Raw genomic sequence first — 21,991 nt, forward strand, 5'->3', positions numbered from 1 at the left:
AAGATGGTCTTCTCACACAAGATAAATCTCAACAGCTGGCTCTCAGGTTTTGCGTTCAGGTTTTCCGTATTTACAGCCTTACCGTTTAATTAACAATTTACCACGTTTTGTTATAGCGTTCTAACGGCCATGTTCAATTTATTTGCAACTTTTTAGCTATAAACGTTTAACGGATTTTTTTATCAATGTTCTTTTATATTTTCCTTATTATTTTTTCATTAATAAGTTAATTCAATCCTTTATCATCTTCAAATTGATTTTAATAATAAGAATACTCAATAATGTAAAGAAATGGGTAAATACAGTAGGATTTGCAATTTATATAACATTAGAGTTGGACAAAAAATTGCATGTTCAAGCTGTTTAAATTTTGATAAATGAAAATCAATTCTACCATACCACTAGATACTCATATTTGTCTTAGGTATGACATTACACTTGAATTGATCTTGTGAGATTGTGTTGAAATATGATATAAATCTGAAATTTATGAGTGTCGTAGCTGAGTTTGATTTTTTCTGTTTTTGTTGAAGGCTACTAGAAGTATATGTAAATAAATTCCAACTGACATATATGATAGAGAATTCATAATGTTATATGTTTGGAGAAATTGGACATTGTCAATATTTAAATTTCTTTACAGTTTTCTCAACATGATATTCTTGTGACGACTTTTTTTTTAATGTATTGAGTAAGGAGAAAATTTTAAAAATAGAAAAAAAAAATTAAAATAGTTCCTAATAATCTGAACTGAGACTGTAATCACATTAAAGTTTGATTTAACACAAAACTCTATCTTAATATTTAAATTTTTTTAGAATTTTTCTACATAATGTTTAACTTTTTTTAAGTTATTTGATACAATACTAGTAAACTTGAAGAGTATTCTATATGTAATAAAAGCAAACACACAGGTGACAATTGATTAGTCGATGATTACACTTTTGCAACTTGAAACTTTTCACTTCACTGTGAAAAGAAAATAAAGATAGTCGTAAGAGCTTACATGTACTTGCATAAGAGCAAAGTATGAAAGAAATGTTTTACTAGTACATGAAAATGTATGTCAAGTACATATTTTTTTATCGAATGAGATTAAGAGGAAATTGACTTCATAACTTAAATATTTTAAGAAAATTAAAGTTGTAAAAATTCCTTTCTATAACATTTGAATTTTGAGGGAAGAGTAATGATGAAATGGATGGGTCCAAAAATAGACATAGTCTACTATTTACAGAGCATGACCGGTCACGATGGAGCACCTAACTTTGGCATAAATGTTCAGTTTAATCCTTTTCAAATCATACACCTTTTCTATCCCATAATATTAAAACCCAAACATTTTTATTGTGCAATAACAAATTTTATTTTTATCAATAAAGAAGGAAGAAACCTATAAGAATATATTTTTAACATCAGTCTTATTTCCAAACCATATACCTTTCATATTAAATACTATTAAAACTCAAACATTTTTACAGTTGTGCAATAACAAATTTTGTTTTTATCAATGAAGAAAAAAAAAGAAATCTAACAAAATATATAAATGATGACAATAACTCGAGAAAACATTATGAGTACATTACATATTACATAGTATATAAACTTTAGGTGAGCATAAGATTGGCTAATAATTAGACTTGGTTGAAGTTAACATTCAAAGTTTTAAGGCAAGTGAAGGAAGTGTGTCTTAACCTTACATGCACATCTACAATTTACGTGTCATATGCAAAGGGTTAAAGTACGGCTTGCCACACTTATATAGATATAGAGCTTGGTTATAAAAAAAAAAATAATGATGACTAGAACTGTCACGAAGAGCGGGGGATTTTGTGACATTTCGGATTGGCTGTCTTGTATTTCTAATAAGTTGTTTCATAGTTGGCATGGTGGATCCTATAGACTTTTGCTACTATAACCTTCCCAACCACGATTTTTTTCTAAGTATTTAATTTAACTTTGAAATAAGAAATTGTATTGATACTAGGTATCAAAAAATATAGTAAATTAAATAGGATATAGATAAAAAAAAATAATGGGTTCCATCGTTTCTATGATTATTTTTTAAACGACTAGGTCCTCTCTATACACCGGAGCCCCTTCTTTCATTTAATCCTTATTTAATCAATGTTATTGTTAACTTGTACAGTTCACATTCTTTGGCTCTACCCATGAAATATTTAGTAATAGGTTTTTTACAACGAAATCAAGTTATACAGTAACGGTGTTTAAGTACGAAAATTAGCTGGGTAACTGACCTTCTTATTCCGTTTTTGCAAAATAAATTAGGGGCATAATTTTTCTTTAATAGTATTTTCTCCGCTTAGTGGGTAACCATTTGTTACCAATGGAAAAGTGTTTCTCATCTTAAATTGCAAATTGGGGTGATTGGGTTTACACCAATCGAAATCATAAATTTTATATATGATAGAAGAATGCTTATATTATTAATAGATTTTTTTTTAAGTTAAGATAGTGTGAATGGAGTTCTTCCATTCACACTATCTTAACTGATCGCTAATACTGAAAAAATGGGTTTCTTTTTTTTTTTGTTAGTATAATGATCTAAACGAGTCACACATACACCCTGGTACATGTCCCTCGGCGCTGAGGGCATCCCCGAAGAGCGGGAGATTTCGTGACATTTCGGATTGGCTGTCTTGTATTTCTAATAAGTTGTTTCATAGTTGGCATGGTGGATCCTATAGACATAATGAGCCGGTTTAGATCAATCCTAACCTGATGATTATGAATTACTTATATTTTATTAATTTAATAGATTAATTAATAGAAAAAAAAAAGTTATATTAAATTAAAAGGATTAAGGAGATAAAATTCAATCTCAAATCCTGTATTTTTTTTTTTGAGAAGAATCTTAGTTACTAATTGTTTATTGAAGTGCTATAATATCAACAATTTCGTGGGCTTGGGCTTCTGCTGCTGACATAAAAACATCCCTTTCCATATCTTCAGATACAACCCATAAAGGTTTACCCGTTCTTTGTACATAAACCCTTGTGATAGTTTCACGCAGTTTCAGTAGTTCTCCCGCTTCCACGATAAATTCTCCCGTTTGTGCCTCATAAAAAGAACTAGCGGGTTGGTGGATCATTACCCTGATTATATAACTTTATAAGTCTTTTCTTTATCTTGATAAAGATTTTGATGCGGATTTTCCCAATATTAGTCAATATTTTCTTTCGTCCTCAAACTAAGGTGAAAAGAATAAATACAAATAAGAAAATAAATGAGCAAAGATAAGATTCAATAACCGTACAAGCATTTTTTGCGTATTGATGCATACGGCTTTTCTTTTCCACGTATCCAATTTCTTTTTTTCCTCTATGGATAGAGTATTTTCTCTATGGATTTTTTTCCATTGAAGAAAAAAAAATAGAAAATCTACTGGGTTTTTTGGATCCAGATCCTTAAATAATAAATAATACAATAACCAACCTTCCTTTTTCTTTTTGAGTATTTTTTTTTAAATACTATGATGGTTCCGTTGTTTTCTTATTTCGTCTTTTTTGTTATTCAGCAATCCGAAAGTTTCTTGTTTTTTATCATATGTTTTTTATTTTCTAATTAAAATAAATATTGTTAGACATAAATATTGTTAAAAGCTTTTTGGTATGAAAACTAAAAACAAAAAAGTCTGTGACACTAAAACTAAACTAGGTTCCTGATAGATCAGATAAAATCGTAAAAGCCCTCTCTTTCATACTACTTTTTCGATACATAATCAAATGGTTTAAAAAACAAAAATTTGTATATCGAATTCGAAGTACCATGCTATTATTACTTAAGTATTTTTATGGCGAAAGTATAGTCTTCATATATATTCTTAAATAAAAGAATCATTGGCGCCAAGCGTGAGGGAATGCTAGACGTTTGGTAATTTCTCCTCCTGCCAAAAGAAAGGATCCCATTGAAGCGACTAATGCCATACATATTGTCTGTATATCTGGTTGTACATATTGCATAGTATCATAAATAGCCATTCCGGGTATTATCCACCCACCCAGAGAATTTATAAACAGATACACATCTCTGTTATATTTTTCTATACCGAGAAATAGCAGAATGCCAATAAGTTGATTCGATAGTTCACTATCGACCTCTTGGCCTAAAAAAAGTAATCTTTCTCGATAAAGTCGATTGATTAGGATTTAATCTTATACCTTAAGAGTCGTACATGCACCTTTTGATGCATACGGTTCACTAAAAATCATATAAACAAAAAGGAATCAATGTGTCTATTTCAACCCTCTTTCCCTTTTCATAATGGACTCTTTTGAATTTTTAACGAAAAAAAATGTACTAAATTTATTGAACTAACTTCTCATTGATGTATTGCTTTCATCGAGATCGAACACAAATCACAATGTAATTTTCTTGTTTCTGAATGGACTTCCTCAATTCTTTTAGGTTTCTTTTCTACTCTGAGTAAGGATAAGGATCTGCCCGATTTTTATTTGCACATATAGGACAAATATTACAATACCATGTCTTTTTGTTACGACTTATCTCTTCTCTGAATTTATTATTTCATTTTTTTTGTAAAATATATGATATGATAGAAGTAGTAATTGTGGATATATTACCAATTGGTTTTTTTCTAAACAGAGTCTGGATACTTCGTTTTATTGGTCCAAGCAAGCCAACCATAAATTATTTTGAATTTCGAATAGTAATCTGGATATCCCCTCCAAAAAATAAAAAATCGATCGAATTGCACTTCATTACACTTCACGCTCCAAATTTTGGATGATTCAATCATTCTTTTTTGGTGGTGAAAGAGAGGATATCTCAATCGGGGGGGGGGGGGAGAACGGGAAAATCCCGTATGACCAAATATATCTGACAAGTCGCACTATATATCAATCCAAGATGCATTTCCTTCTCCAGGACTTCGAAAGGTTACTTTTGGAACACCAATGGGCATAAAATAGAGAAAAAAAGAAAATAAAATAATATATTTAACTTTAGTGTGGAAACGTAAGAATGGGTTTATTGTGTTAAAAACAATTTGCTTTTATTATATTGTATTTTTTATAAATCATAAAAAAGGGAAGAGTAAAGATAAAGATAGAGTAAAGTTGTTACGAATGGGTCCTTGGGTGATAAACGAATATGTCTGCATTTACATATTTAAATACTCATAGAGAAAATTGTCAACCCCCCCTTCCCACCATTGCGTATTCTTACTTATCGGGTATAGAATAGATCTGCTTCTTCTTGTTCCTACAAATATGATTGTTCCACTATTACTAAACACTATTACTAAAAAACTAGAACAAACATTAATTCTTTCTCCGAGATAATCTACTAAAAGGTAAAAGGTGAGAATCCATAGTATAGTTTTTTCCAGTGCAATAAAGTTACATAGTGTCTATTTTTTGTTGATATAAGGGGTATTTTCATGGGTTTACCTTGGTATCGTGTTCATACTGTTGTATTAAATGATCCAGGCCGTTTGCTTTCTGTTCACATAATGCATACAGCTCTGGTTGCTGGTTGGGCTGGTTCGATGGCTCTATATGAATTAGCAGTTTTTGATCCCTCTGACCCTGTTCTTGATCCAATGTGGAGACAGGGTATGTTTGTTATACCCTTCATGACTCGTTTAGGAATAACCAATTCGTGGGGCGGTTGGAATATCACCGGGGGGACTATAACGAATCCGGGTATTTGGAGTTACGAAGGTGTGGCCGGAGCACATATTGTGTTTTCGGGCTTGTGCTTTTTAGCGGCTATCTGGCATTGGGTTTATTGGGATCTAGAAATTTTTTGTGATGAACGTACCGGAAAACCTTCTTTGGATTTGCCCAAAATTTTTGGAATTCATTTATTTCTTGCAGGAGTGTTTGTTTTGGTTTTGGAGCATTTCATGTAACAGGATTGTACGGTCCTGGAATATGGGTGTCTGATCCTTATGGATTAACGAGAAGGGTACAATCCATAAATCCCGCATGGGGTGTGGAAGGTTTTGATCCTTTTGTTCCGGGGGGGAATAGCTTCTCATCATATTGCAGCAGGAACATTGGGCATATTAGCGGGTCTTTTCCATCTTAGTGTGCGTCCACCGCAACGTCTATACAAAGGATTGCGTATGGGAAATATTGAAACCGTCCTTTCCAGCAGTATCGCTGCTGTCTTTTTTGCAGCTTTTGTTGTTGCTGGAACTATGTGGTATGGTTCAACAACTACTCCCATTGAATTATTTGGTCCCACTCGTTATCAATGGGATCAAGGATACTTCCAGCAAGAAATATATCGAAGAGTTGGTGCTGGGCTAGCCGAAAATCAAAGTTTATCAGAAGCTTGGTCTAAAATTCCTGAAAAATTAGCTTTTTATGATTACATCGGCAATAATCCAGCAAAAAGGGGATTGTTTAGAGCGGGCTCAATGGATAATGGAGATGGAATAGCCGTTGGTTGGTTAGGGCATCCCATCTTTAGAGATAAAGAGGGGTGTGAACTTTTTGTACGCCGTATGCCTACTTTTTTTGAAACATTTCCGGTTGTTTTAGTAGACGGAGACGGAATTGTTAGAGCCGATGTTCCTTTTCGAAGGGCAGAATTGAAATATAGTGTCGAACAAGTAGGTGTAACTGTTGAGTTCTATGGTGGCGAACTCAATGGAGTCATATTACAAATCTTACTAGAACTGCTCGGTTTTTATCAGAAACTTGTGATTTAGTTTTTGACGCAGCAAGTAAGGGAAAACAATTCTTAATTGTTGGTACCAAAAAAAAAGCAGTTGATTCAGTAGCGCGTGCGACAATAAGAGCTCGGTGTCATTATGTTAATAAAAAATGGCTCGGCGGTATGTTAACGAATTGGTATACTCCAGAAACGAGACTTCATAAGTTCAGGGACTTGAGAATGCAACAAAAGACGGGGAGACTCAACTGTTTTCCAAAAAGAGATGCTGCTATATTGAAAAGACAATTATCTCATTTGAAAACATATCTTGGTGGCATTAAATATATGACGGGGTTACCCGATATTGTAATAATCGTCGATCAGCAAGAAGAATATACGGCTCTTCGAGAATGTATAACTTTGGAAATTCCAACGATTTGTTTAATCGATACAAATTGTGACCCGGACCTCGCCGATATTTCGATTCCAGCTAATGATGATGCTATAGCCTCAATCCGATTAATTCTTAACAACTTAATATTTGCAATTTGTGAGGGTTGTTCTAGCTATATACGAAATTTTTTATTAATAATAAGATAAATGAATTATTTGATTTGGTTGGGGAGATTCATAGATTTATGAAATCGGTTATTATACTATTACTAAATCGCACAAAAGAAAGAGAAAAATATAAAAAGAACAAACGGAAATATTATGTGATTAGTCGGTATTCAAAATCAAAAATGAAAGTAGACAAATCAAAAAGGAAAGGAGATGGTTGAATTAAAATAATTCCCTTTCAATTTCAATTTCTTTTAAGAGGGCAGGACAATATGAATGTTTTATTATGTTCCATCAACACATTAAAAAGATTACACGATATATCTGCTGTGGAAGTGGGTCAACATTTCTATTGGCAAATAGGGGGTTTCCAAGTGCATGCCCAAGTACTTATTACTTCTTGGGTTGTAATTGCTATCTTATTAGTTTCAGTCATTCTAGTTGTTCGAAATCTGCAAACCATTCCCACTTTTGGTCAAAAATTTTTTGAATATGTTCTTGAATTCATTCGAGACGTGAGCAAAAGTCAGATTGGAGACGAATATGGTCCGTGGGTTCCATTTATTGGAACTATGTTTTTATTTATTTTTGTTTCTAATTGGTCAGGGGCTCTTTTGCCTTGGAAAATAATACAGTTACCTCACGGGGAGTTAGCTGCGCCCACAAATGATATAAATACTACCGTTGCATTAGCTTTACTTGCGTCAGTAGCATATTTCTATGCGGGTCTTTCAAAAAAAGGATTAGCTTATTTTAGTAAATACATCCAACCAACTCCAATCCTTTTACCGATTAACATCTTAGAAGATTTCACAAAACCCTTATCGCTTAGTTTTCGACTTTTCGGAAATATATTAGCTGATGAATTAGTAGTTGTTGTTCTTGTTTCTTTAGTGCCTTTAGTAGTTCCTATACCTGTCATGTTCCTTGGATTATTTACAAGCGGTATTCAAGCTCTTATTTTTGCTACTTTAGCTGCGGCTTATATAGGTGAATCCATGGAAGGCCATCATTGACTAGTTGTCGAAAAAAGTCTTTTTCGTTTAGCCCACCGCACATACACTGCGGCTCAAGATAATCTATTTTGGGAACAACATATATAATAGAAAGAAATTTGGAATAATAATAAAGAAAAAGGGTTATTCTCCCCCCCCCCAAAAAAAAATAAAGATGCAATAAAGTATAAATAAAATCAATATACAATTTAATGTAATAGTAAAATAGAAAAGATTACCAGAAAATTGTAAAAAAACTAGGAAAGAGATCTGACTCAACAACTTATTTAATATTTCAATCGTACTGGCTTTTAAAAAGTAATTTTAAAATTTGAAACAAAAGTTAGTGATAATAACACTTCATAATAAATTAAATTAGAATAATCAAATAAAAATAATAGTTAATAAATTATTTTAAAATATAATTAAAATAATATAAAACAAGTTGATCCCATGTCAATAAACTACCATTGTTATTAATATGCTTTTTAAGATGAGGTTCTTTGCTACCGCATTTAAAGATTAATTTTATACTCATGTTTTGAATTTTGCCTGTATATGATTGTTAAATATCCCAATTCCAATTACATTCTGTGGTAGAGTCAGCAATGCAATGTATATTATGCATGTAGTAATTAAGATTAGTTGAATAGGTTTGAAGATTTGGTTGAAAAGTATGAATAAGAGTTAGGATGGAATATACTCTAAGTACGATGTATTTACTTGCTAAACATCTCAATTACCGTAATTAGTGTCTTTATTATAGGATACTTTAACATTTAAAAGGATATTAATATCCTTCTTACGTTGACCAAGAACAAAAAGCTAGTTTGTTTTCAAAATAAATACATTATTGATAATTTTTGGCTTAAGCGAAAATGTAAAATCAATGTAATAAGAATGTCCAGTTATGGGAGAGAATCCCGGTCCGTATTTTCATCTTTCTAGTTACTAATATTACATTTGATACTAATTAGTTTTAAGTAGAGCGTTTTAATGTTGATTGATTGGACACTATTAATTTTTTGCAATGTACGGACGTAGGTTTCGCAGATGAGGATGACTTCAATGGCTTGTGACAGAGACAAGTCCTAGTGGAGTTTTATATTAAATTTGTCATCAACTATCAACCCTTTGCAAGATACCTCTCATAGATATGAACCGCAACACCATCATCATTGCACTAAAGACATTATCATTACTGTTCAAGCCACCTCTATAAGCAAGTTCAAGCCATAACCTTATGATAAATTGCAATATCCAAAGGTTATGGTTCCATTTCTAAGCTTGCAAACACCCAAAACAAAATCAACCTATGGTAACTACTATTGTTGAACTGGTAATGTGACACAGTAATAATGTTATCTTCTGACACCACTATCACCTTTCACCGGCACATACACTGTCATTTTCACTTACATTAGTGATCTCACTTCACCTTTGTTAATGACCCTTCTCTCCTTCTGTTTTCAATAAACCCTAATTGCAGTCTTCAAACAATTCAAAAGGGAAGATATTGCAATTACAAAAAATAAAAAATATCAAATTTTTTAATATTAAATATATCTTTTACAAATGTTATAAATATATTAGACCATGTAAAAGGATACCGGTATCCTTTAAAATTAAATTAAAGAGTACTGTAAAAATTACCTTGTACTTTTTTTTTTCTTTCAAAATAGCATTTAAAGTTTTTTATACGATAATTTTTATATACATTTATTGTAGATAAAGTCTAAAAAAATTATTAAGAAAAAATATTAAAAAAAAAACCTAAATAGACATGTATAAAATAATGTTTGAATTTTGATCATTTATGTTTAATACTCATTCATGATAAAACTCTTGTTTTATGTACAAGAAATTAAACGTCATTTTTATAATTTGAGTGAATTAATATAAATATTATTTATTTTCTTTTTCTTCTATTTTTGTTTAACAAACTTAGGTTTAAATGCTGAACTTTTTGTAAAAGCAAATTTTTCTAAAATTTCTTAGTACAAAATATTATTTAAAAATTAAGTAGAGTTAGGATTGTTAGATTAATCCGAAAACATAATCTTTTCAACTATTTACTTAAAAACAATTCTAAACACATGCATCAACTCTCGTTTATATATTGATGTGTTGCTTCGTGATGGATTAATAATATACATTAATATTTTATACCAACAAAATTATTTGTTAGCATATAGAGTTGTCAAAACGGATGGCCCGACCTAGTCCAATACAGATAACGGGCTCAAACGGGTCGCTTAATTAACCAAAAGTAAAAATGGGCTCATATTTTTACTGCCTAAACCTTATCCTATGCGCGTTACGGGTTTTTACGGGCCGGTTCGACAACTTGAATAAATTTTTTTTTCTTATTTTTGTAACATGTCATTTTTTTTACTATTTTTATAACAAGAAATCATTCTTTTTATTGTTATTTTTAGTGTTTATAATGGGCCATTTTAAACTATTTTTACAAGAGCTTAATAGACTATTCATTTTTTTTGTTCAATTTTCATATTAGACCATTTATTTGGTTTTTTTTTAAATGTAAAAGGTCACTAGTTTCTTTTTTTATTGATTTTGTAACAGCCAATTTTTTATTTTTATACACACAATAAGTCCACAAAAATATAAATAAGTTCATAATTAAACAAATTTCTTACGACAAAAAGTCCATACATATAAAAAGTCCACAAAAATATAAAACAAATTTGTAAAGATTAAAAAAGTCCATTAAAGATTTAAATATCAAAATTTAAGAACATGAAACTTCTTGAGAAAGCTTAGAATCATCAAAAGTAATGGTCTCTTTTTCATTAACATGGTTTTGAAACTAAAATATATTCTTTTTTAAACTTCTTAAAACTCAGAATTTAATCTCAATATATATATATATATATATATATATATTTATATATACGAGCTGCCCGAACTTTTATGGGTCAACCTTGTTAAAGTCCTATTGGATACTGGACTTATTTGGTCCGAGCCAAAATAGTTCAAAGTAATTTCAGGTTTTATTTTTTATAGCTCAAATTTATCCATTTTTAATGAATTTTTTTGGCCCAATCCATCTTATTTTGCCGGCTCTATTAGCATACTAATTCAATATTATTATTTTTTACTAAATAACGAGTTTTTCTTATTGACATATTCTACAAAAAAGAATAATTTAAAGAAAAAAAACCCACAAAAGCGAGGACTTTTAAGTTTTAATTAAAAAATTAGAATTTGTTTTTTCATTCTTGAAAATAAAATGACTCTGGAATGTTTATTTGTTGCTCAACATTTTTAACTGATTTGATTAGAAACGTTTTAAATCAATGTTTTACATATTTATTTTTTTGGTTTTTCAATGTGCTTGGCTTTTACACATGAACTATATTATTTATAATATTTTTTATAACTTTTCGATAATTTATTCATTTTATCTCTTTACATTTACATTACTTTATTTTGCACCTCTCTGTTTCCATGTCTGTCTTTTTTCTCTATCTTTCTGATAATTAAAAAAAAGTACAAAATTATTTATAAAAATAGTTTCTCTGTTAAATGCACATGGATGCCAGAGAGTGGTGATGGTCGTAGAGAGTAAAGACCAATTACAGAGGAATACAAAATATTCGTACAGTGTCGGCGCATATTGTTGAGAAGTTTTCTGTTTCACACTTTCACTAATTCATTGAAATGATAAAAATGGCATTATCGTTGGAGGTGAATACTCTAACGAGTAATTGAACAATACTCGGGTATGAGTTTGTTGAGATATTAGTGTAATTTTGTTTCTATTTTCAATGTAAAATTTTTATCTGTTTAACCACTGAATTTTCCAATGTTGCAACACGTTTATGGGATCTAGCATTCTTATTTCTTGTTAGCATTACCAAATGCTAGTTTAGAATTGTGGAATTCAGTGTCTCGTTACGGGGTTTGAAGAGGATTAGTTACACACTTATGACCACTTCTCCCTCAACCCAATAAAATTTGTAGCTGCTTAATATTATAGTCTAAAGTAAACAATAATAACAAACTCTGACAAGTTAGCTGATTGGAATATAGTTTTTATAAACTTTTAACTCCGAACGGCTTTGATGTTAAAATTACCAAATATAATTATTTTTAAAGATTAAAAAAATCAATAGAAGTACCGCCAAAATAAAATAAGAATTAAATGATTTTTTAGTTTATATATTTATTTGTAATTTTATTTTATAAGTAAAAAATATCATTTTTATATAAAAATTTCTTCTTAATTTTGTTATTATTCTTACAATATACTATAATAAAGTTAGTTTTTTTTTTTATGTGAAATGGTCATCTAATTATCTAATGTGTCAAATTTAAATCGTATTTTAGTCTCTATATAAAACATTTTCTTTGTAAGTTAGTTCGTAAAAAATTTATCTATAAATTTTTATCAAAATTTATTTATAATTTTGTCTATATATTATTATGATAACAATTCAAATTATATTTTCTAATTATTTGTTAGAAAGTATTTCTATATTATTTAAATATGTTTTATATTTTATTTTATATATTTTTATGTTTAATTTTATATCTTGATTTGTTTTTATATAAATATCACTTTTAATATTTTTATTTTTTCTATCACTTAATATTTTCACAACACACATAATAATAAAAATACATTTTTAATAAAATTAGTATTTTTAAGAGAAACAAATTATTTAAAATATTTTTATAGAAAATTAAAATCAACAAAAAAGAGTTGGAGAGCAAAATAACAACTTAGCTTTTTGTTAGAGAAAAAAAAAAACTAATTTTACCATTAATAAATTATTCTATTTTATATAAAAAATAAATTAAAATGAACTAGATTAGTTTATCTTATCCGCATTGTACCCACCAAAGGAATCCTAAACTGCGATGAATTGAGATCCGAAGACAAGTCTTCTCGTACAACGCAACTGACCATGGAGGAACCAAAAACAAACAACAATAATAATGAACAGATCCACAACTGCGAGGAACAGACAAAATGCAATAAATAACGTTGTTTGACATGCAATATTATAACCATGTTATGTTATTATTTAAAGCCAGGATACGTTGAAATTAGGTGTGAAATTTTAATATTTATATTATTTAATAATTTTGTATAAAATATAAAATTAATAAATTTAATTATTATTTTTTATCATTATATATATTAAATTTATATAATTTAAATATATATTATTTAAATTTTAATATTTATTATCATTTTAAAAATATATTATCTGTTAACAAAGTAATATAATGAAGTGTTTATTAATTTTATTTTTAATAAATTTTATAAAAAATTACTTAATAAAAATATGTTAAATTAAATAATTTTGTATTTTATGATTATCCAACGGATAAATTAGGTGAAGCATTATAGTGATGTGAAGCATCTCTAAAGACAGTGGTGTTAATCTTTAGTTAAAATTTAAATTTTATTTTCATGATTTATATGATAAATAATAATAACGTTAAAAATTATACACTAATATTATAAGTTAATATATATTATTAAAATAATTTTTTAGTTTTAATTATAAAATAACACCAACAATACTTATAAGATTATATTTAAGTTCTTTTTTTATTACAAATGGTAATTGATAAAGGTTAAAGGACTTATTTTAATGGATTATTTATTTATTTTAAAAAATAATATATAAAAATATTTAAAAATGAATGATATCTTTAATTTATTTTTTAACATATATTTATAAAAATTTGAATAAATATTATTAAATATAAATTATTAAAATGCGAATTATTTTCAAAATAAAATACTAAATTGAACTAGTTTTATATTTTTATACAATAAATGTTTTAATAAAAAATTTATTATTTTTTCTCAAAATATTTGATAAACAGATTATAATTATATTTTATTCAAATACCATTAAATATAAATTATTAAATAATTTTAATGTTAAAATGTTAAGAATATAATGTTCTTTATAATAAAATATTTTAATATATTTTATTTTAATGAACATACACTCACACGGGATAGATCTTTTGATAATAATATTTAGTTTTAACTATATTTTTAATTCATCTAATTTTTTTTTATGTAATTTTGATCTCTTAAAAATTTAATCAAACAAATATTAAGTCTTTATAATTCTAATATTCTATTGGTAAAAGAAATGTTCTTTTGTTATCATCCTTTTAACTAAAATCTTATTTCTTTATACAACTTAATCTGGTGTTAAAATCTTATCATGGAAAAGAAGCTTGACTATTCAAACTCATCTTGACTATAACACATTTTATATTTATAATTAACGTGTTAAGTGTAGAAAATAATAAACTTATTCTTAGGACTATTGACGCCTGTGTAAAGTTATCTTCCCTTAACCTTCACTTTCATTTGATTTTTTCATGAATACCACCCTTTATGATGACTAGAGTATCATACCAGATGTTGTAACTACCTTCAATATTCAAGTATTGATCATGACTAGTTGATAATTTATTACAAATATGAGATATAAAATAATCATTAAAATTCATAAATAAAAAATTACTTAAACTTTGATAAAACTTGAAGGATTTATGAAAAATTAGTTTTAACATAATTAAATTTAAATAATTAAATATAATAAAAATAGTACTTTAATTAAAAAATATAAAAATTATTTTTTCAACCAATAATCAAACAAAACATTTAATAACTTGCGATGTTATGATTTAAAGAAAACTATTTTTAAAATATAATATTTCGATTGATAAATAAAAGTTTTAAAATAATTTTTTTAGTTTAATTTATAAATAAATTTAACCATACAGTAAGATTTCTAAAGAAAACACGATGAAAGAATTTTATTGTAACATTTTGAAAATGGGCCTTATTAGTCAGTACAACTTTTAATAGTTTTAATTAAATGTTTCTTGTTTGAAAAATTTAAGGTTTAATTATAATTATAATTTTTATATTTAAATATATGTGCAATACTGATGTTTTAATTTTTTTAAATATATTTTATTTTTTACAAGTTATTTAATTTTAATTTTTTTGATTTAAAATCTTATTTTAACAAATTGTAAAAGTATAATAAAAATTTCACGCAATATTGATTAGTATAAAGTAATAAAAATATATAAGTAAAATATAATTATATATTTTAAATACATATAAATTATAATTTATTATATCTTTATTAATTATTAAATTAAGATCACAAAAAACTCAATTTAATTAATTAAAAAATTATAAAAATTAAATATAATAATGTTGAAAAAATTTAAAAAATATGAAAATTAATAAAAATCAACAAATGTCGATGATAATTATTAAAAAAATTATAAATAAATAAATTTTAATGCTTAATTTTTTATAATTTTTTAAAAAATTATCAATAACAACTTTTAGTAATTTAAAATTTTGTAAAAAATCATTAATAACAATTTATAGTAGTTTAAAATTTTATCTACACTAATTACTAATAATAAATTTTAATTTCTCTTATTTCTACAATCTCATTTTTTATATATTATTCTTGAAGATCATAAAAAACCGTTGAAATACGAATAATAAGTTAAATATTAAAAATATAAAAAGCACAAGTACCAATACCTGAAACCAAGTCCGCAAAGGCTTTTCGCTCCGGAGTTTATCTTGCAGTTATTACTTTTTAAATATATTAGAGTTTTTACTTATTTTTTTAAAAGTTAGACTAGGTTTCATGAATGCTATTTTCAAAAAATATTTGAAAAATGCACGTGATAATTATCCTGCACCAATGCAGCAAATGGTACACCAACAATTTCTCAATTTCTCACCAAACTTTAAAACGGACCGTACCTACTCTCACCACAAACAAACCATCCAATGCTTCTCATCTGACGTGGCAGCATCTGAGCCACATCATTCTATCAATTTTTTTGTAAATACTTTAACAATATTAATATATATTTATTAAAATTATCTTTCTATAAAAGGCAAATGTAATGAAATGAAATGAATGGATTACTCATATTTATTGAATGGCATTGGCTCACATAAATTAAGATTTTTTCTGAAATAAACCCTGCAAGCACAGAAGAACCAACCACGTTCCCCCCTTGCTTCTGGTCAAAGTTTAACTCAAAAGCACTGACACAGGGCAGTGAGGTTCGTAATCAAAAGGAACACAATTTTCGCTTTAATTTCAACTTTGCCACTCCGCTCCTCACGCTCCATGAATGAAAGCCAACCTTCTACAGTTCAAGTTGAAGATCTGGACCAACCAAAAATATTCTTACGCCATCATCATCATTATTATCATTATTATCATTGTACTACAAAGTCCTTTTTTCACTCCTAATCTGGTTCCTTGAGAGTGTTCAATCATTGAAAATAACAAATTCCTCCTCAAAACTTTTTTTTCCCCTTAATTTCCACAGAGCGTTGAAAATCCGTGCTTCATTTAAACCTTCTCATCCTACTTGTTCTTGGCACGGTTCCCTATTCCTTTTTCTTTTTTGAGTTTTTTTTCTACATCATAGCTTCATCATAACGCGTGTTCTACTTGCTCCGTTATGTTTTTGTTTCTCGTGCTTGTAGCTGCTGTGTATTTTACAAGACTCGAGGTTGGTTGGGGGGTTCAGTCTATAGTGAGTGTCTAGAAGCTTCTTCCGTTACATGTTCGTTGATCGTTGTTTCTCATGAGCCAGTTAGACTTTTCTGTAAACAGGAGCAAAAAAAAATAACAACAAATAAATAAATAATAAAACAGATCTCTCTGTAGTAAGAGTACGGAGGTAGCAGTGATCGCTTGCATTACTTTTCAATCAGTGTCTTATATATATATATATATATATATATTTGGTACAAGTACAAGGTTTTGTAGGTGGGCGTGGTTCATGTTGTTATAGGAAAAATGCTGGTTTTAAACGGAGAAGAGCAAATTTTGTTGCCTTCAGAGTCAACATCATTGGATTTGAACGCAGATTCCGTTGATGGGTTCCCACCGGTTTCCTCCACCGTTTACACTGATGTGGGTGTCGTGCCAGAGCACGAAAAGAACGAGCTTGAGCTCTTGATATCCAATTTAGAAAGTATGAGTAATGAGTAAATAAAGCCACATCATTTTTTTTTCCTTTTTTGGTTTATGGGTTTTAAATCTGTGAAATAGATGTTGCTAATTATTTTTGTTCGGTTGAATCGATTGTGTAGGAGAAATTGAGCAGCTGAGGATCAAGCAGAGGATATTATATAAGAAGCGCAGAGAAGCGTTGAGTAAGATATTGGACATCAAAGGTAAATATTGAGTAATATGTACTCATTGGAGGTTTCAGGTTTATGTTATTTGTTAAAACACTGTTTTCTTTTCAAGTGTTGAAGAGAATTGAAACTTGCTATGCAGGGAGCATTCGTGTGTTTTGTAGGATTCGACCGAATCTGATAGCGGAGAAGAGAGGAATTTCTGAACCGGTATCGGCTGGATCAGAGAGAATTCGGGTTAAGTTGGGAGGAACAAGGAAAGATTTTGAGTTTGATAATGTTTTTCCTAAAGATGCAAGCCAAGGCTAGTATTAAAACGTTGGTCTGTTTCCCAATTTTGATAGAAAAATTGTTGTTCCAAATTTAGCTAAAGGTAGGGTGTATGCCTTTGTTTAAACCAATGCAGAAAGTGTTTTTGTTGAGGTTGAGCCAATTCTAAGATCTGCAATGGACGGGCACAATGTATGTGTTTTTGCTTACGGTCAAACAGGCACAGGCAAGACATTCACCATGGTTAGTCCATTCAAAATTGCGTTGCTATTTGTGTTCATGTGTTAAACACACAATACTGAGGATGTGGCAGTATGGCTAATGTATGGTGGCATGTAATAATTGTTTTTAGGATGGTACAAACGAACAGCCTGGAATTATTCCCCGTGCTCTTGAAGAGCTCTTTCGTTTAGCTTCCTCTTTGGATAATTCATCTCCTTTTACTTTTACAATGAGCATGTTGGAAGTTTATATGGGCAATCTCAGGGATCTGCTAGCTCCAAGACAGTCTGGTAGACCATATGAACCTACGACAAAGTGGTAACATTTTTTTGTTCACTATTTCAAAGACTTTAGTAATATACTAATATGTCTCAAACTCTGGCTAACTCACCCGTTTTGTAGCAATCTCAACATCCAAACAGATCCAAAGGGATTGATTGAAATTGAGGGTCTCTCAGAAGTGCCAATTCCTGATTATGCTAAAGCCAAATGGTGGTATAACAAGGGAAGACGATTCAGATCCACCTCTTGGACTAATGTGAATGAGGCATCAAGCAGGTCACACTGGTGGGTTATAGGTCTAATTAGATACTCCAAACTGTTTTCATGGGTTTCTCAGCTTGATAGTTACGTTATCTGTTTAGCTTCATATCTCTAGCTTGACGAGGATAAACATATTTCGACGTGGGGATGCCGTGGAGGAAGCCAAAAGTGAAATAAGTAAATTGTGGATGATTGATCTTGGAGGCAGTGAACGGTTGCTTAAAACTGGAGCCAAAGGACTAACACTTGATGAGGGCCGAGCCATTAATCTTTCTCTTTCAGCTTTAGCAGATGTCATTGCAGCTTTGAAGAGGAAGAGGTGTCACGTGCCTTACAGGCAAGTATTCTGCTGGTGTTGTTTTCTCATGCTCAATTATGTCCTCCTGGCCACCAGATGCGATCTGTGCCTGAAAAGGCAATTTAACAACAGACATGAGCCTTTTTTACTGCTGCTAGTTTTTTATATCACAATTATTTCTTTCTCGACAATCAAAGTATCTATAATTAATGAAATTTTGCTGCTTTGTTTGCAGAAATAGCAAGCTGACTCAAATACTGAAAGATTCTCTTGGTATGATACTATTTCTTCTCTAAATTTTGCATACACTACCAATTGTTGTGCACATAAATGGTGAGAAATCTAGAATTTGAGATATTTTACATGTGTTAGCATTTAATTTATTTAGACTATGGGGTAAGAACAGTGAGACATGATCAGACTTTTTTGTGAAGCTGTCGACCTCTATATGAACTGTGCATGTTAGTTTATGACTTTTGTGCAGACTTTTTTTCCTTCTAGAATATAAAATATCTAATCTTTATTATCAAATACTTAAGGTTATGGCTCAAAGGTCTTGATGCTCGTGCATATAAGCCCTTCTGAAGAAGATGTTTGTGAGACAATTTGTTCTTTGAACTTTGCAAAGAGGGCGAGAGCAATAGAGTCCAATAAAGAAGTGCCAGTGGTATACTTACTGAAAATTGTCTAAAGCAAGTTCCTCGGTGGAAACTGTTTGAAGATTGCTAACTGCATGCATGCTAATGTAGGAATTGAAGAAGCAAAAGGAGAAGAGGATTATGGAGCTGGAGGAAGACATTAACGAAGCTGAAAAACAGCGCCATACTTTAAGGGAACAAATACAGAAGGTTGAGTTGAAGTTAAGTGAGAGTAAAAGCCTCTTGTCAACTACATATACTCTTCTGGAAAGTGATGACATGGCAGCCTCTATTAGTCCCAAAGACGATGTCAAGGAGGTCATTGAAACCCCAAAAGGATCTAAGAAATCTATTAAAAGGAATTTTTCCAATTCAGTGCCTCGATTCATGAATTCAACTGTTGCAAGTCGCCAAAGGCAAAGTTCTTCTGAACAAGAAAATGGGACGAAATTGAAAAGTTTTAGATCAATGATGTCTAGAAGTTCAATCCATTTTTCACATTCCCAATCAATAAGTTATTCAGATATCCGTATCAAAGCAATCCTGCGAAGTTCAAATGGAAAATCTCGGCATGCTGAAACAAATGCTGTTCCAAGTACTGTTCTTACAGAAAGGTCTAAATGCAACGATTTGGAACCACAAGTCACAACTACTCGAAGTCAAATGGTTGCATCATCAGATCCAAACTTGAGAGTTACATTGTGTCGTCATCGAAGAAGGATGTCTGATCTGATCTAAGGGTTAAAAGAGATATATCTTGTTTGCAGATTTTTTAATGTTGCGAAAAGTGGTTGCATGTTTAACTATCAGTTTATGTAACAAATTGTAGCGGGTAGTATATTAATAGGTGTGTTTTGTTGGTTTATTGGGAGTCTGATCTGTTAATTGTTAACATGATCACGTTCTTATTGGGTCTTACAGTCAATTGTTTGTGTGATTGTGTAACTTTTTGGGGAGACTAACTTTCACCCAAGTTTGTCATCATAACCTTTATATGAATACAACAGTTATTCAGCCACCTAGCTGTAATATTGATCAATAATAAGGTGAAGGGGGTTGAGGAAAAGTGCGTGTGGGAAGAGATTTTAAGAGTGTAGTGTGGTGAGATGGAGGAAAATTTTTTGGTTTTTGGTTCTTTCTTTCTTTTCAAATGTCTCTATTTCATGAACTAACGTTTCTCTTATTCAAGGTGGAATGTTGAACCCTCACACACCAAATTTGTTAATGGACAACAATACTTCTATCCCTCAAAGCCTTCTCTCAGGGATCCTACTTCTATTACGGGTGTCTTCTGGCTTATTTGAAACTTGTAAGAAGAAAATTTAGGTGCAATTCTAGAAGTACATTGTTAATGAAAGTTGGAGTTTTATTTTGGTAATACATGTTTGATTGAGTGAATAAAGGGGGAAACCCCTTGATCCCTTTTTCTTTCTTTCAACCGATCCCTCCCCTCATTCCCCTGTTTACAATCGCAGCGCTACCTGCCCTAATTATTTTCTTCCTCGCACAGCTGCCCCCGTTTTCATCTTGGTTACTTCTTCTACGTGAGTATCCAATTTCTTGCTTTAATTAATTCTGTTCGAATTTCAGAAAAACTATTGTAATTTATTTATTTTTCTCTTTTGTATACATAGCTTTTGGTGAATTTTGGGTTGCGAGGAAATATTTTAAGGAGAAAAAAAGTGTTGTCCAATTTTTATTTGTGTTCTTAGAATATACATGCAATTTAAATATATAAAAATATTAGTTTTTGACAAGTTCTATTTTTAAAAAATATGTATTTTAGAATTGAGTATAAACTTAAAGATTTTATTATTAAAATTAATTTTAATTTTTAATAAAATATTACTAATATTTAGATTTGTAAGCTCGTACATTTTCATAACTTCGTAGTAATATTAAGAAGCAAGTTAAATAAATTTTTATTATTTGTGAGTGAATAATGATTATATGACATATTTTTATAATTATTTTTTTTATTATTATGTATTATTATCTAAAATTATTTGTTAGGAAAAATAATTTTTAAATTTATTTTTTAATCATACAAAAGTTTATTACGATATACATTTTGTCTAATTATATAAATTTATTTAAAAAATGTGAAAGAAGTAATTATTTTAATTTTATTTGATGGTATTTAATTATAAGACACATGTTGAGACTTTTATTATTAAAAATAAATTTGATTTGAGTATGAAAATAACGTTTTGTATGATACCTAAATTCTAAATTTAACATACATCTAGAAATACATACAAAATCATGCAATACATAATGTACATTTAAGAGAGTTAACATGCATGAAATACAGTTAATCTAAATCTCTTAATCAATCATCACATGATGAAGTGTAAGTAACTTGTTTTGTTTTTTCTCTTCACTTCTAAATACTTGTACCATTCTTGGACATGAAATAAAACAACTTCACATGCATAAATATCACACACTTTATAATCATAAAAGAAAATAAAAGGTAAAAAATGATTATCATCCACCCAAAATGCTACTGCTACATATCACTAAGTGTAATTTCCACAACATAGTTCTATCAAGTTTTAACCAAACAAAAGAGACAAGTGTAAGTACCAATTTAACTATTACATCAAGA

General features: G+C 29.5%; 1 protein-coding gene across 1 annotated transcript; it reads left to right on the plus strand.

The window, feature by feature from the left end:
* The first annotated feature begins 16,291 nt into the window (after positions 1-16,291).
* LOC113871363 (kinesin-like protein KIN-14U) lies at positions 16,292-20,438 on the plus strand. The gene is made up of 10 exons (XM_027508448.1): positions 16,292-17,243; positions 17,362-17,445; positions 17,552-17,713; positions 17,816-17,922; positions 18,032-18,219; positions 18,304-18,468; positions 18,560-18,781; positions 18,978-19,015; positions 19,282-19,409; positions 19,492-20,438. Exons 1-10 carry the CDS (start codon positions 17,066-17,068, stop codon positions 20,116-20,118), a joined length of 1,899 nt encoding a protein of 632 aa, XP_027364249.1. The 5' UTR covers positions 16,292-17,065; the 3' UTR covers positions 20,119-20,438.
* Positions 20,439-21,991: the final 1,553 nt, after the last annotated feature.

This window comes from Abrus precatorius, unplaced genomic scaffold (assembly GCF_003935025.1).
Source record: "Abrus precatorius isolate BTA unplaced genomic scaffold, Abrus_2018 Scaffold7, whole genome shotgun sequence".
Taxonomy (NCBI): domain Eukaryota; kingdom Viridiplantae; phylum Streptophyta; class Magnoliopsida; order Fabales; family Fabaceae; genus Abrus; species Abrus precatorius.

Bases quoted from the DNA above. Each gene is read 5' to 3' on its own strand.
- LOC113871363 (XM_027508448.1), top strand. From the start codon at position 17,066: ATGCTGGTTTTAAACGGAGAAGAGCAAATTTTGTTGCCTTCAGAGTCA. The intron at 17,446-17,551 runs GTAAATATTGAG...CTTGCTATGCAG, and splicing joins TAAGATATTGGACATCAAAG to GGAGCATTCGTGTGTTTTGT. The intron at 18,782-18,977 runs GCAAGTATTCTG...CTTTGTTTGCAG, and splicing joins AGGTGTCACGTGCCTTACAG to AAATAGCAAGCTGACTCAAA.